We start from the raw sequence: 15,158 nt of genomic DNA, 5'->3' as shown, positions 1-15,158 counted from the left end.
ATCTGTATGAGAATCTGCCTCCAGAGCTTATTTACATGAAGGGGGAGTTACTAGTATGATGTGTGATGGCTGCTCCCTGCAGAGCTGTGTGTGACCATGACTGACACATCTGCAGGTCAGTGCTTCAGCTTCCATCTCACAGGCAGACAGGGCTGCAATATTGTTACAATACAGCAAAGCTGTGAGAGCTGCAGCTGCTAACATGTTTATTATGAGACAAAGTTCAGTTCTCCTGTTCTGTGTTAGTTACGTTTCACTTGTAACGCCTCCTTTTTCTTTAAAATAAGCTGTGGAGGCACAATGTCATGGAGATCAGTGTCTGGCCCATAGTTCTGAACATCTCATTTACATTTACGAAAAACTTGTAATACTAGGACATCTGATGGCAGATATAAGGGTATCAATGTAATCAGCTTCCTATGATCTACATGCCACTATAGTTGACTTTGGAGGTTTGATCTTACTGACATATTCCTTTAAAGGAAGTTGCCTTGGACTACAAAATAAAGATAATTTTTCTTTGCATGCTAGGTGCATATATTTTTTACATTTACCGGTACTTTCCAAATTAGTTTGGCATTAAAAAGCTTATAGAAAGTGTTCGATGAACATTTGAGTGCTGAGTAGCCATGTACTCTGATCAGCTACTATGGAAAACTACTGGCAAAGGAATTGAAGAACACTGATCACTTCATTACAAAGCTTCGTATCAAGGGGTGGGATATATTAAGCACCAAGTGAGCAGTCAATTCCTTTAAGTTAAAAGAAAAAAAAGCAAGCATAACCATTTGCATTTTTGACAAAAGAAAAATTGTGAAGGCAAAACAACTGGGTCAAAGCATCTCCAATATGGCATGCCTTATGGAGTGTTACTGGTATGCAGTGGTATCTACCCACAGTAGTCCTACCTGGTATCTACCAAAGGTGAACCAGTGACATGGTCATGGATACCAAAAGCTGATGATTGTAGGCAGCCACCTGATCTGATCCCAGCTACTGTAGCAAAAAGGGTTGAAAAAAGTGATGCTGACTTGTATAGGAAGGTGTCAGAACTGGGGATGAATGGACCAGTGGAAGTTCGGGTTGGTCCGAACTTTAGTCCAAAGTTCGACTTGGATACCAGAACTTGAACCTGAACCCAAACCACATAGAAATCAATGGGGACCCGAACTTTAAAGCTGGAAAATCGTCTCTCCTCCCTGAACTCTTGAATTGAAAAACGGACTTCCAGGAGAAGTCCATGTTCGGAGTTCAGCACTGGACTAGTTCAGGTTCGCTCATCACTAGTCAGAACACAAGTTGCCCCCAGTTTTCTGTTTTTAGTGCTGTGTAGCTGCAGACCTCTTGGACCGTGTATTACGCCTTGTTGATGGTCGTTACCCTCACTGTTTCATTCTGCATATTGCCGGTAAAAAAAGTGCATTTTTACAATTAATCCAAATTTTATTGGAAGAACATAGGAGCAAAAACCGAACTAAATGCTGCCATACAGGTAGTACGTATTACTGCTTGTGTGTGTTATTAGCCATGTTAAGCAGAGGAAAGAAAAATGAAACATGCAAAAACTGAAAAAAAATCTAATCCTTAGTGCACCACATTACCTCGGTGCGCGACCTCTGCAGAATTTATCTTGTCCACCATAAGCTGCAGTATCAGCTCGTCTTGCACACTCTGACCCTTGTAAAGGAGTTCTTGAATCTACAGAGAAAAAGCAGAGCAAAAGCTGCTATAAGGAATGGCACACAACTATTGAGCATTATTAGCTTGGATTTTAGCGTACATTTCCATTTCCCTGTAAATCAGTCTGTGAGCCCTGACGAACCGGCATATGCTTGCCAGGCTATAAATCCAAATTTGTATTCTTTATGGACACCATTTAGTCCTATTCAGTCATCCTATGGATGCATTATACAGGAATAATCTTGAACAAAATGTTTTATTTTAGACAGACTAGAGCACTGGTATTGAAAAAGATATGTGGATCGCTAATCTATATACAAGAAAACCACTATACAGAAGTACTGCCTGATCTGTCTTGTTCTTTTTCAGGAAAAAACTGCATAGTGCACCACAATGTTACATAGCTCCACTGGAGCTGTATAAAAGTGTATATTATCATAAGCATGGTACTATGACAGGACTCTACATATTATATAATTTTCTATACAGTTCCAGTGGAACTATGTAACTGTGTGGTGCATCATACTATGCATATAATACTGCTGTGGTCCAAGCATCTTCACCTTCAGAAGTAACCCGGAGAACAGGGCGAGCTAGGGCGCCCCCTAGTGTTAGGAATAGGGAAATAATTGGTGGACAGAGTAGCCTGAAGAAGTCACAGGTCTGTGAAAGCCAGAAATCTTGCATGTTTTTAGGTGACCAAATATTTATTTTGTACCATAATTTTCAAAATAAATCTTGTGAAATCTCCCAAGGTGATTTTCTGGATTTATTTTCTCATTTTGACTCTCATAGTTGTGGTCTACCTATGATGTCAATTACAGGCCTCTCTCATCTTTTTAAGTGGGAGAACTTGCACAATTGGTGGCTGACTAAATACTTTTTTCTTCACTGTACATTGGGACTGTGACGGTGATCATACTGTGTGAGGTGGTGCTGAGGGAAGATTAAACTGTGTGGGAGCCATTATACTATGCGGATGGCAGTGTGGAGGCCATCATACTTTGACAAGGGACTGTAAGGGACGTCATATTGTTTTGTGGGACTGTGGAGGCCATCATAGTGCGTTTTAGAACTGTGGAAACCATAATACTGTATTTTTGGAATGAGGAGACCATAATACTGTATTATGAGTCTGTGGGGGCTACGATGTAGTGGAACTGCAGGGGCCATCATATTGAATGTTGGTAGTGTGAGGGCCATCATACTGTGATGGGGTAACTGGGGGCCTCAAAGTGTGTGGGGGAACTGTGGGGGGACATTATGGGGACATCATATTTTCTGTGGGGAGGTGGCTTTGGTGCAGTTTATTTAATAAGTTTTAATAGTCTTGTGTAAAAACAAAAAAAAAATGTGAGTCCTATGAAAACCTGTCCTACACCAGAGACAAGGGACATTTATTTATCCATACTTCTTTGTGAACAATGCTCGCTATAAAGCATTGCTCATCTAGGCAGACTGAACATTAGCATATACAGTAATCATGTGTTAATGATAGTAACAAAGCAGGGCTATACTAGCCTACATGTCTTTCTTTGTGTGAAAAATTCTTAAGGTATATGTTTTCCATATAAAATGAGACTCAATAATGTATTATTTTATTCAACAAACACACAGCACCAACCATGTTGCCTTGCTCTGTTTCCCGCTTAATGTGCTCATGAATCAGTTCCTTGGCTGGAAAAGAACATAGACAAAAAATAAGGCATTCGAGGTAATAAGTTTATTAAAGCTATATATCATGCATAGTTTTCATATAAGAATATACACCAGAAAACAGTGCAGAATTTTCTAAAAATGGCTTACTGCTCTAGAAAGCATAATAAATTAGTTTTCAAAAGACAGTAATCTATCCAGAATTTAGTATCTGAATTCCTACTTCACATCTGTGTGCCATGCGATTATCACTGAGTTTACATCACAGTAGGGTTCAATGGTGATCAAAAGGCACAATAACACTACGCAGCCATAAATAGCCGACAACCGGCAAAGGCAACATGTTTACTGGTTAATGGTCATTTAATAGCCTCTTTACGCTGGCGGACCACACTTCAGTAGAGCACACAACAATCTGTAATACGTCAGTCACTTCCCATAGGCTGCTTTTGTTCTTCGCAGCGGATACCCTGTTTACACAAGACGATGTGCTGATGAGAATGAGAATCTTTTCAGCAAACCAAAATGGCTGAATGGCAACTTGTTTATACTGTATGAAAATCGTGAAACGAACAGTCCTTAAAAAATAACTTTTATTAATATTATTAAAATACCAATAAGGATCCAATACTAATAAATCAGGACATCTGATGGTCATACGAAAATATGAAGTAATTTATAAATATCATGAAGTTATTAACATTATAAGAAATGTTCTAAGGGAATAGAAAGTGTCTTACCCTGAGTTACCCTTCCTGAGAGCGGAGGTTGGCTCCCTAGGGATTTGAGAAGGCACCCTGCGCAGCGTCGGCTGTCCCTAAATGACCCTCAGCAGACCTCCCTACACAAGCATTGAGTAACACCGAAATAATCTGCTTAAATGCTTTAAAACTGTAAATAAAATCTTAGTTGATTCAGTGAGTGAATATAAGGTTCTATTTAGGAAATTTTATCTCGTGTTCATAAGTCTGAGGTCTGTGATTGGATGTACAAGGGATCTGATATATCTGAAATATTGTAGGTAGTTGAAAGTGAACCTGTCACCATGTTTGGCCGATAAGAGATAAGGCCATCACCTTTCAGGGCTGATATACAGTATTCTATAATGCTGTATATCTGCCCCAACCTGACCTGGGAGAGAAGAAAAAAAACCTTTTATTATAATCACCTGCGGGGCGGTCTGGTCCGATGGGCATCGCTGGTCTTGTTCCCGTGCCTCCCTTTTTCTTGCGATGCCACCCTCCTCCTTACTTCGTGTGGATGACAAGTCTCCTCGGCACCGCGCTCCTGGGCAAGCGTACTGTTGAGGGCAGAGCAAAGTACGGAAGCGCACAGATGCAAAGAACACCAGCGCATGCGCACTGCAGTACTTTGCTGTGCCTTCAACAGGGCAGAGAAGTACGCCTGCGCAGGAGTGCTGTGCCGAGGAGACTGTGTGGATGACAAAGGGACGCGTTATCCACACAAAGCAAGAAGGAGGACGGGGATCGTAAGAAGATGGGAGGCGCCGGACCAAGACCAGCGGCGCCCATCGGACCGGACCGCCCCGCAGATGAGTATAATAAAACATATTTTTCGGCTCTTACAGGTTGGGTTGCTGGCAGATATACAGCATTATAGAATGCTGTATATCACCCCTGAAAGGAGATGGCTGTATCTCTTATCGGCCAAACCTGGTGACAGGTTCCCTTTAAACGGGTATTTTTCTGATGAAAAAGTGCAAATATTTATAGCAACAGTTGCATATATCATGCATTACCAGAATCAGGAAGGCATATCCACAATGGGATTCATACATGAAAATAGTGCAAATCTCCATTGTTAAAGGGCCACTGTCACCCCCCCCAGCCGTTATAAACTAAAAGAGCCACCTTGTGCAGCAGTAATGCTGCATTCTGACAACGTGGCTCTTTTAGTTTTTGATTCATTTATTACCTCAATAAAGCGTTTTAAAAATTGGCCACAAATACCAGATATTGTATCTGGAGGCGGTCCGAATCGTCCTCTATCAATCTCCCAACTGCCGTCACTCTTCTCTTCAGGGGCGATGGTCACCGCCCCCTTCGCGCTGTTGCTTCTTAAATCCGGCGCCTGCGCTGTGCGTGCCTGCCTGGGGCCCGCACTGTGTTATTCATTATGCACAGTGCGGGGCTGGGGTTCCTGGGCATGCGCACTGCGCTTGTCAGACGCTCCCCCGGTGCCCCGCCTTCCAGCATTGCCGGAATATACAGGTTTCATTGCCGACGTTTTGAACAGCCACAAAGAACAACGCTGGAAGGCGGGGGACCGGGGGAGCGTCTGAAAAGCGCAGTGCGCATGCCCAGGAACCCCAGCCCCGCACTGTGCATAATGAATAACACAGTGCGGGGCGGGGATTCAGGAACAGGGTGGCCACACTGCCCGCACAGGCGCAGTCAGGCACCCTGCGTCTGAGCTGTGACTGACAATGAAGACTGCGCCTGCCCCAGGCAGGCACGCACAGCGCAGGCGCCGGATTTAAGAAGCAACAGCGCGAAGGGGGCGGCGACCATCGCCCCTGAAGAGAAGAGTGACGGCAGTTGGGAGATTGATAGAGGACGATTCGGACCGCCTCCCGGTACAATATCTGGTATTTGTGGCCAATTTTTAAAACACTTTATTGAGGTAATAAATGAATCAAAAACTAAAAGAGCCACCTTGTTAGACTGCAGCATTACTGCTGCACAAGGTGGCTCTTTTAGTTTATAACGGCTGGGGGGGGGGTGACAGTGGCCCTTTAAGAAAAATCAGTAATATACACTATGTTCCAAATTATTATGCAAATGATATTTTTCTCGGATTTTCGTAAATGGTCGGTGCAAATGACAGTCAGTCATCACCCGTTAGAGTATACATCGAATTTTTTTGAAGAAACCTCCCAATGATAACAGTATAGTCTCCAAAATGAATAAAACCTCAAAATGCACTGTTCCAAATTATTAGGCACAGTAGAATTTATAGACATTTGATATGTTTTAAAGAACTGAAAATGCTCATTTGTGGAATTTGCAGCATTAGGAGGTCACATTCACTGAACAAAAACACTATTTAACGCCAAAACCTCCTAACAGGCCAAGTTACATGATAACATAGGAGCCTTCTTTGATACCACCTTCACAATTCTTGCCTCCATTGAACTTGTGAGTTTTTGGAGAGTTTCTGCTTGTATTTCTTCCCTCCCAGAGCTGCTGTTTTGATGTGAACGGCCTCCCACCCTCATAGATCTTTTGCTTGATGAGTCTCCAAAGGTTCTCTATAGGGTTGAGGTCAGGAGTTTATCTCCTTTTATGCCCATAGCAGTCAATGACTCAGAGCTATTCTTTGCAGCATGAGATGGGGCATTGTCATGCATGAAGATGATTTTGCTCCTGAAGGCATGTTTCTGCTTTTTATACCATGGAAGAAAGTTGTTAGTCAGAAACTCTATATACTTTGCAGAGATCATTTTCACATCTTCAGGAACTTTAAAGGGCCCTACCAGCTGTTTCCCCATGATTCTGTCCCAAAACATGACTCCTCCACATCCTTGCTGACGTTGCAGCCTTGTTGGGACATGGTGGCCATCCACCTATCATCCACTACTCCATCCATCTGGACCATCCAGGGTTGCTCGACACTCATCAGTAAACAAGACTGTTTGAAAATTAGTCTTCATGTATGTCTGGGCCCACTGCAACCGTTTCTGCTTGTGAACACTGTTTAGGGGTGTCCGAATAGTAGGTTTATGAACCAAAGCAAGCCTTTGAAGGATCCTACACCTTGAGGTTCAAGGGACTCCAGAGGCACCAGCAGCTTCTAATAACTGTTTGCTGGTTTGCAATGGCTTTTTAGCAGCTGCTCTCTTTATCCGATGAACTTGCCTGGCAGAAACCTTCCTCATTATGCCTTTATCAGCACAAACATGACTGTGCTCAGATTCAGCCACAAATCTCTTAACAGTAAGATGATCACGCTTAAATTTTCAAGAAATATCTAATGTTTTCATCCCTTGACCAAGGCATTGCACTATTTGATGCTTTTCGGCAGCAGAGAGATCCTTTTTCTTTCCCATGTTACTTGAAAACTGTAGCCTGCTTAATAATGTGGAACATCATTTTTAAGTAGTTTTCCCTTAATTAGAATCACTTGGAAAACTAATTATCACGTGTTTAAGATTGATTTCAGTGATCCATTGAGCCCTGAGACACAATGCCATCCATGAGTTTATTTGAAAAACAAAACAATTAAATCGTTTTGACACTTAAATCCAATTTGCATAATAACTTGGAACACAGTGTATATCAAACCATAAAAATTGCCAATCTACATATACCAGATATTAATATTAATATTGTAACATTGTATTCGTAGTAAGATTCATATTACATGGATGCAAGCAGTATCATCAATTTCATTAGGAAAAGATAAGATATAGCAAATCCATAATAGGATTGATATATAATGGGTACAAGTGAAATAAACCCATTTTCTGAGGTAGTAGTATAAAGGATGAAGTTATGTTAAGGTAGATATTTGGGGTAAAGAAGCAGTTTTATCGTAATTCTGCTACCATCCAGACTGCATGCATCATAATGGAATGCTGCGTGCGTTCCAGCATGCCTAGGTCCCTTTTTAAATTGTAATGCCAGCCTCTTACCAGAAATGATCGAGGTTCCCCAGTGAAAATTGGTGCTCGGGCACCCTTGGTCAAAATTACTGTAATTGTGAACAGTTAAGCAAGTTGAATATGAAATTATTTCTAAAAGGACTAAAGTTAAAGATGATACATTTACTTTGTATTTTATGCAAAATATATATACAGCTCTGGCAAAAATTAAGAGACCACCCCATTAACCCCTTTCTGACCTCGGACGGAATAGTACTTCCGAGGTCAGATACCCCGCTTTGATGTGGGCTCCGGCGCTGAGCCCACCTCAAAGCCGGGACATGTCAGCTGTTTTGAACAGCTGACATGTGCCCGCAATAGCGGCGGGTGAAATCGCGATTCACCCGCCGCTATCAACTAGCTAAATGCCGCTGTCAAACGCTGACAGCGGCATTTAACCGGCGCTTCCGGCCGGGCGGCCGGAAATGAGCGCATCGCTGACCCCCGTCACATGATCGGGGGTCAGCGATGCTTCTGCAGAGTAACCATAGACGTGCTTGAGACCTCTATGGTTACTGATCCCTGGTAGCTGTGAGCGCCCCCCTGTGGTCGGTGCTCATAGCACACCTGCATTTCTGCTGCATAGCAGCGATCTGATGATCGCTGCTATGTAGCAGAGCCGATCGCGTTGTGCCAGCTTCTAGCCACCCATGGAGGCTATTGAAGCATGGCAAACGTAAAAAAAAAAAAAGTAAAAAAAAATGTGAAAAAAATAAAATATAAAAGTTTAAATCACCCCCCTTTCGCCCCATTCAAAATAAACCAATAAAAAAAAAAATCAAACCTACACATATTTGGTATCACTGCGTTCAGAATTGCCCAATCTATCAATAAAAAAAAGGATTAACCTGATCGCTAAACAGCGCAGCGAGAAAAAACTTAGAAACGACAGAATTACCTTTTTGTTGGTCGCCGCGACATTACATTAAAATGCAATAACGGGCGATCAAAAGAACGTATCTGCACCAAAATGGTATCACTAAAAACACCAGCTCGGCATGCAAAAAATAAGCCCTCAACCGACCCCAGATCATGAAAAATGGAGACGCTACGGGTATCGGAAAATGGCACATTTTTTTTTTTTTTTAGCAAAGTTTGGATTTTTTTTTCACCACTTAGATAAAAAATAACCTAGTCATGTTAGGTGTCTATGAACTCATACTGACCTGGAGAATCATAATAGCTGGTCAGTTTTGGCATTTAGTGAACCTAGCAGAAAAGCCAAACAAAAAACAAGTGAGGGATTGCACTTTTTTTTGCAATTTCACCGCACATGGAATTTTTTTCCCGTTTTCTAGTACTCGACATGCTAAAACCAATGATGTCTTTCAAAAGTACAACTTTTTTCGCAAAAAATAAGCCCTTGCATGGCCATATTGACGGAAAAATAAAAAAGTTATGGCTCTGGGAAGAGGGGAGCGAAAAATGAACACGGAAAAACGGAAAATCCCAAGGTCATGAAGGGGTTAAAACCCTTGCATGGGAAGCCCAATCTCCAGACCTGAACCCCATTGAAAACCTCTGGAATGTAATTGAGAGGATGATGGATAGTCACAAGCCATCAAACAAAGAAGAACTGCTTACCGTATATACTCGAGTATGAGCTGAGATTTTCAGCCCATTTTTTTAGGCTAAAAGTGCCCCTCTCAGCTTATACTCGAGTCAATGTCCCAGGGGGTCGGCAGGGGAGGGGGAGCGGAAGGAGTGGCGGCTGTCACATCATACTCACCTGCTCCCGGCACGGTCTCTGCAAATCCCTGCTTCTCCGATGGTCTCTGGCGCCGCAGCTTGTTCCTGTGTTCAGCGGTCATGTGGTACCGCTCATTAAAGTAATGAATATGGACTGAAGAGTCACTGCAAAGAGCCGGAAGACACAGCGGCGCGAGGCGATGGAACGGGGACAGGTGAATATTGCAAGTGCCGGTGTCCTGAGCCAGCGGCGACTCCCGCAACTGGCCCCCATAGAGCGCCGGTGTCCCCGCCTGCTCAGGACACTGGCACCAGATCCCCAGCGACGAGAGGTGAGTATGTAATTTTTTTTTTTTTTAATCGCAGCAGCAGCATATGGGGCATATTATTCTATGGAGCATCTTATGGGGCCATCAACCTTTGTGCAGCATTATATGGGGCAAAATATTCTATGGAGCATCTTATGGGGCCATCAACCTTTGTGCAGCATTATATGGGGCATAATATTCTATGGAGCATCTTATGGGGCCATCATTAACCTTTTATGCAGCATTATATGGGACATATTTTGTATGGAGCATCTTATGGGGCACATCATGAACAGTATGGAGCATTATATGGGGCTCCTGATTCAATATGGATATTCAAAAACACTTAACCTACTGATGTCTCAATTAATTTTACTTTTTATTGGTATCTCTTTTTATTTTTGAAATTTACCAGTAGCTGCTGCATTTTCAACCCTAGGCCTATACTCGAGTCAATACGTTTTCCAGTTTTTTGTGGCAAAATTAGGGTTCTCGGCTTATACTCGGGTCGGCTTATACTCGGGTATATACGGTACATTTTTGCGCCAGAAGCAGTGTGAAACACTGGTTCAGAGCATGCCAAGACGCATGAAAGCTGTGATTAAAAATCATGGTTATTCCACAAAATATTGATTTCTGAGCTCCTCCTGAGTTAAAACATTACTATTGTTGTTTCTAAATGATTATGAACTTGTTTTTTTGAGGTCTGAAAGCACTGTTTTTTTTTTTTTAATTTTGACCATTTTTCATTGTCAGAAAAAAGATACAAAATTTATTGCTTGGAAATTCGGAGACACGTTGTCAGAAGTTTATAGACTAAAAGAACAATTTACATTCTACTCAAACATATACCTATAAAGAGAAAAATCAGGCAAACTGAACATTTTGCAGTGGTCTCTTAATTTTTGCCAGAGCTGTATATATATATATAAATACAACTTTTGCATCTACCCATTTTCCCTATTGTAATTTTTAAAATATAAAAGATTAAAGCATATATATATATATATATATATATATATATATATATATATATATATATATATATTTTACATTTTAAAAATTACAATAGGGAAAATGGGTAGATGCAAAAGTGTGGGCACCCTGCATGGTTAGCACCTAGTACCATCCCTTTTGCAAGTATCACAGATTGAAAACACTTTTTGTAGACAGACAAGAGTCTTTTAATTCTTGTTTGAGGGATTTTCATTTATTGTCCCTTGGAAAATTCTTCCAGCTCTGTGAGATTCCTGGGTTGACTTGCATGCACTGCCATTTTGAGGTTCAGATCAGGGGGCAGTGAGGACCATTGTAAAATCTTCAGCTTGCGTCTTATGAAGTAGTCTATTGTGGATTTTGTCATGTGTTTAGGATCATTATCCATTTGTAGAAGCCATCCTCTGTTCAACTTTAGTTTTTTTACAGATGGTGTTATGTTTGCATCAAAAATGTGTTGAAATTTAATTGACTGCATTCTTCCGTCTACCCGTGAAATGTTCCCCGTGCCACTGGCTACAACACAACCGCAAACCATGTTTGTTCCACACCCCATGCTTAATGGTTGGCGAGATGTTCTTTTCCTGGAATTCTGTGCCCTTATCCTTCCACACATACCTTTGCCAATTGTGGTCAAAGAGTTCAATTTTTTTTTTATTTTTTAATAAAACCGTCTTTATTAACAATAAACACAGGATACATAGATTATTCGGCAGCATCAGAAAAGATTTGACAAATAGTTTTACGTTACTTTGAACATTGGACAGTGTATTATATATACAGTACAGACCAAAAGTTTGGACACACCTTCTCATTTAAAGATTTTTCTGTATTTTCATGACTATGAAAATTGTAAATTCACACTGAAGGCATCAAAACTATCAATTAACACATGTGGAATTATATACTTAACAAAAAAGTGTGAAACAACTGAAAATATGTCTTATATTCTAGGTTCTTCAAAGTAGCCACCTTTTGCTTTGATGACTGCTTTGCACACTCTTGGCATTCTCTTGATGAGCTTCAAGAGGTAGTCACCGGAAATGGTCTTTCAACAATCTTGAGTTCCCAGAGATGCTTAGAACTTGGTAGCCCTTTTGCCTTCACTCTGCGGTCCAGCTCACCCCAAACCATCTCGATTGGGTTCAGGTCTGGTGACTGTGGGGGCCAGGTCATCTGGCGTAGCACCCCATCACTCTCCTTCTTGGTCAAATAGCGCTTACACAGCCTGGAGGTGTGTTTGGGGTCATTGTCCTGTCGAAAAATAAATGATGGTCCAACTAAACGCAAACCGGATGGAATAGCATGCCGCTGCAAGATGCTGTGGTAGCCATGCTGGTTCAGTATGCTTTCAATTTTGAATAAATCCCAACAGTGTCACCAGCAAAGCACCCCCACACCATCACACCTCCTCCTCCATGCTTCACGGTGGGAACCAGGCATGTTTTCTGTGTCGCACAAAGACACGGTGGTTGGAACCAAATGATCTCAAATTTGGACTCATCAGACCAAAGCACAGATTTCCACTGGTCTAATGTCCATTCCTTGTGTTCTTTAGCCCAAACAAGTCTCTTCTGCTTGTTGCCTGTCCATAACAGTGGTTTACTAGCAGCTATTTTACCATAAAGGCCTGCTGCACAAAGTCTCCCCTTAACAGTTGTTGTAGAGATGTGTCTGCTGCTAGAACTCTGTGTGGCATTGACCTGGTCTCTAATCTGAGCTGCTGTTAACCTGCAATTTCTGAGGCTGGTGACTCGGACAAACTCATCCTCAGAAGCTGAGGTGACTCTTGGTCTTCCTTTCCTGGGGCACTCCTCATGTGAGCCAGTTTCTTTGATGGTTTTTGCCACTGCACTTGGGAACACTTTCAAAGTTTTCCCAATTTTTCAGACTGACTGACCTTCATTTCTTAAAGTAATGATGGCCACTCGTTTTTCTTTACTTAGCTGCTTTTTTCTTGCCATAATACAAATTCTAACAGTCTATTCAGTAGGACTATCAGCTGTGTATCCACCAGACTTCTGCTCAACACAACTGATGGTCCCAACCCCATTTATAAGGCAAGAAATCCCACTTATTAAACCTGACAGGGCACACCTGTGAAGTGAAAACCATTACCGGTGACTACCTCTTGAAGCTCATCAAGAAAATGCCAAGAGTGTGGAAAGCAGTTATCAAAGCAAAAGGTGGCTACTTTGAAGAACCTAGAATATCAGACATAATTTCAGTTGTTTCACACTTTTTTGTTAAGTATATAATTCCACATGTGTTAATTGATAGTTTTGATGCCTTCAGTGTGAATTTACAATTTTCATAATCATGAAAATACAGAAAAATCATTAAATGAGAAGGTGTGTCTAAACTTTTGTTCTGTACTGTAACTATAACCAACTTTCCCTCCCCCCCACAGGCACACATCCACACCTTCATAGCACAATATCAATCAACCTAACAGGAATTCTGCCATCAATTTGCTCTCTCATGTACCAGTCTGTAAATTGGAAGCAACCATGAATCGCCTGGTGTATAGATAATGTCTGGCCATTAATAAAAAGACCATGTAAGGAAAAACCGGTCAGTGTATTTTTTATTATTATTCATAATGGACTCTATCCGGTCCATCTTGAAGAGATAGGCTACCTTCGTAGTAATTAAGCTCAAAGAAGGAGTATTATCTTGTGCCCACAAATGAAGAATACTTTTGTGGGTGGCTGACGTCCAGATGAATAAAATGCGGCGCTGCTGAACAGAAAACCTCACCAACTGATCTTGTGGGAGAATGTTGAATATGGCCCACTCCGGAGAAAGAAAAATAGATATACCAAAGGTATTAGTAAGATGTTGCAAAGGTATTTGTAAGATGTTGCAAGAGTGTATCTCAAACCTCCCGCATTTCTGGACAGTCCCAGAGACAATTAAAAATATCAGCTGGAGAATGTAAGCATTAAGGGCAGGGAAAATCACCTGAGGGGGACATTTTAAATTTAACCTCTGGGGAGATATATGCTCTATTGAATATCATGAGAGTCATGGTTGTGTAACTATCTTACGGTAACATAGAGTTAATACGTAATGTGGCTTTCAAGAGGTCTTTTACCTGACAGTCAGTTAGTTGAGATACCCATCTCCCGGGCCCGTTGAAGAGTCTGACCACTGTATGGAAGGTTTCAGTGACTTGTATATAAGACTCAAAAAGTAATTCCCCGCGTGGGCTTTAATGGAGATTAAGTTTAGAGGGTGCACTCTAACGTCGTCCGGTATATCCCGCAGTACCGAGCCTACATAATGTCTAACTTGAGTAATAGTAAAGTTATCTCCCGCCAGGATTGGGTATTTAAAGACAGTGCCTTCCAAAATAAGAGGACATTAATTGTCTGTTAACATGTCACAAACCAGTCTACATCCATTATTCCCAAGCACACGATAGACGGGAGGTGGCCTGCCCTGTAGAAAGGAGGGATTGCCTCGGAAGAGAAGAAACACCAAAATATGGGGGTCAAGTCCACTAATTCGTCTAGCATGGTATCATCTCAAGATTGCTGACCGCAGTAGAGGGTTATCCTTAACCTCCACTGGGACCTCGGCTTGCCATAGGTGGAGCAGTGCAGGGAGACTAAAAGGTCTACACATTGCCTCATCTATTGGAATATTAGTGAAGCGGGTGAAAGCATAGATCCAGTCCAGGGAATGGCGGAAGACAGCCGCTATACTGTATAGACATATATTAGGGAGATTAAGGTCACCTAAGGATTTAGTTTGTTGCAGCTTAAAAATACTAATTCCTGAGCCCCAGTTTGAGCTCCAAATAAATTGATGAAATACTTTTGCTAAAAGACTGTCATCAGCTTTAGATAATAGAACCGGCAGCATCTGTAAGGGAAAAAGTATTTTAGGGAAAAAGATCATCTTAACCAGATGGGCCTTGCCCGCAAAGGACAGTTTAAGGAATTTCCAGGATTGTGTTTCCTGTATAATAGTGAGTAAAGGTTGCAATATTTTATAGAATTCAACCGAAAACACATCCGGGCCAGGTGCTTTAAGCAGCTTTGAAGACTTGATGACTGTTCCCACCGCCCCAGGAGAGATCGGCTAATTTAAAATTTCCCTTTGGGAAGAGGAAAGTTTTGGCGGATCAACCTTATGTAAAAATTTGTATCCATCCTCCT

The 15,158-nt window shown here is 41.7% G+C and overlaps 1 protein-coding gene across 1 annotated transcript in view; it reads right to left on the bottom strand.

The window, feature by feature from the left end:
- AK9 (adenylate kinase 9) overlaps positions 1-15,158 on the bottom strand; it is a 166,724-nt gene that overhangs the window by 117,861 nt on the left and 33,705 nt on the right. The window contains exons 4-5 of the mRNA XM_077289565.1: positions 3,305-3,357; positions 1,602-1,698 (exon numbers count right to left, since the gene is read on the bottom strand). Of these exons, the coding sequence (XP_077145680.1) occupies positions 1,602-1,698; positions 3,305-3,357 (150 nt within the window). The remainder of the gene's footprint in view (positions 1-1,601; positions 1,699-3,304; positions 3,358-15,158) is intronic.

Source organism: Ranitomeya variabilis, chromosome 2 (assembly GCF_051348905.1).
Source record: "Ranitomeya variabilis isolate aRanVar5 chromosome 2, aRanVar5.hap1, whole genome shotgun sequence".
NCBI lineage: Eukaryota > Metazoa > Chordata > Amphibia > Anura > Dendrobatidae > Ranitomeya > Ranitomeya variabilis.
The sequence above is the reverse complement of the archived record's forward strand: the minus strand, read 5'-3'. Positions and strand labels throughout refer to the sequence as shown.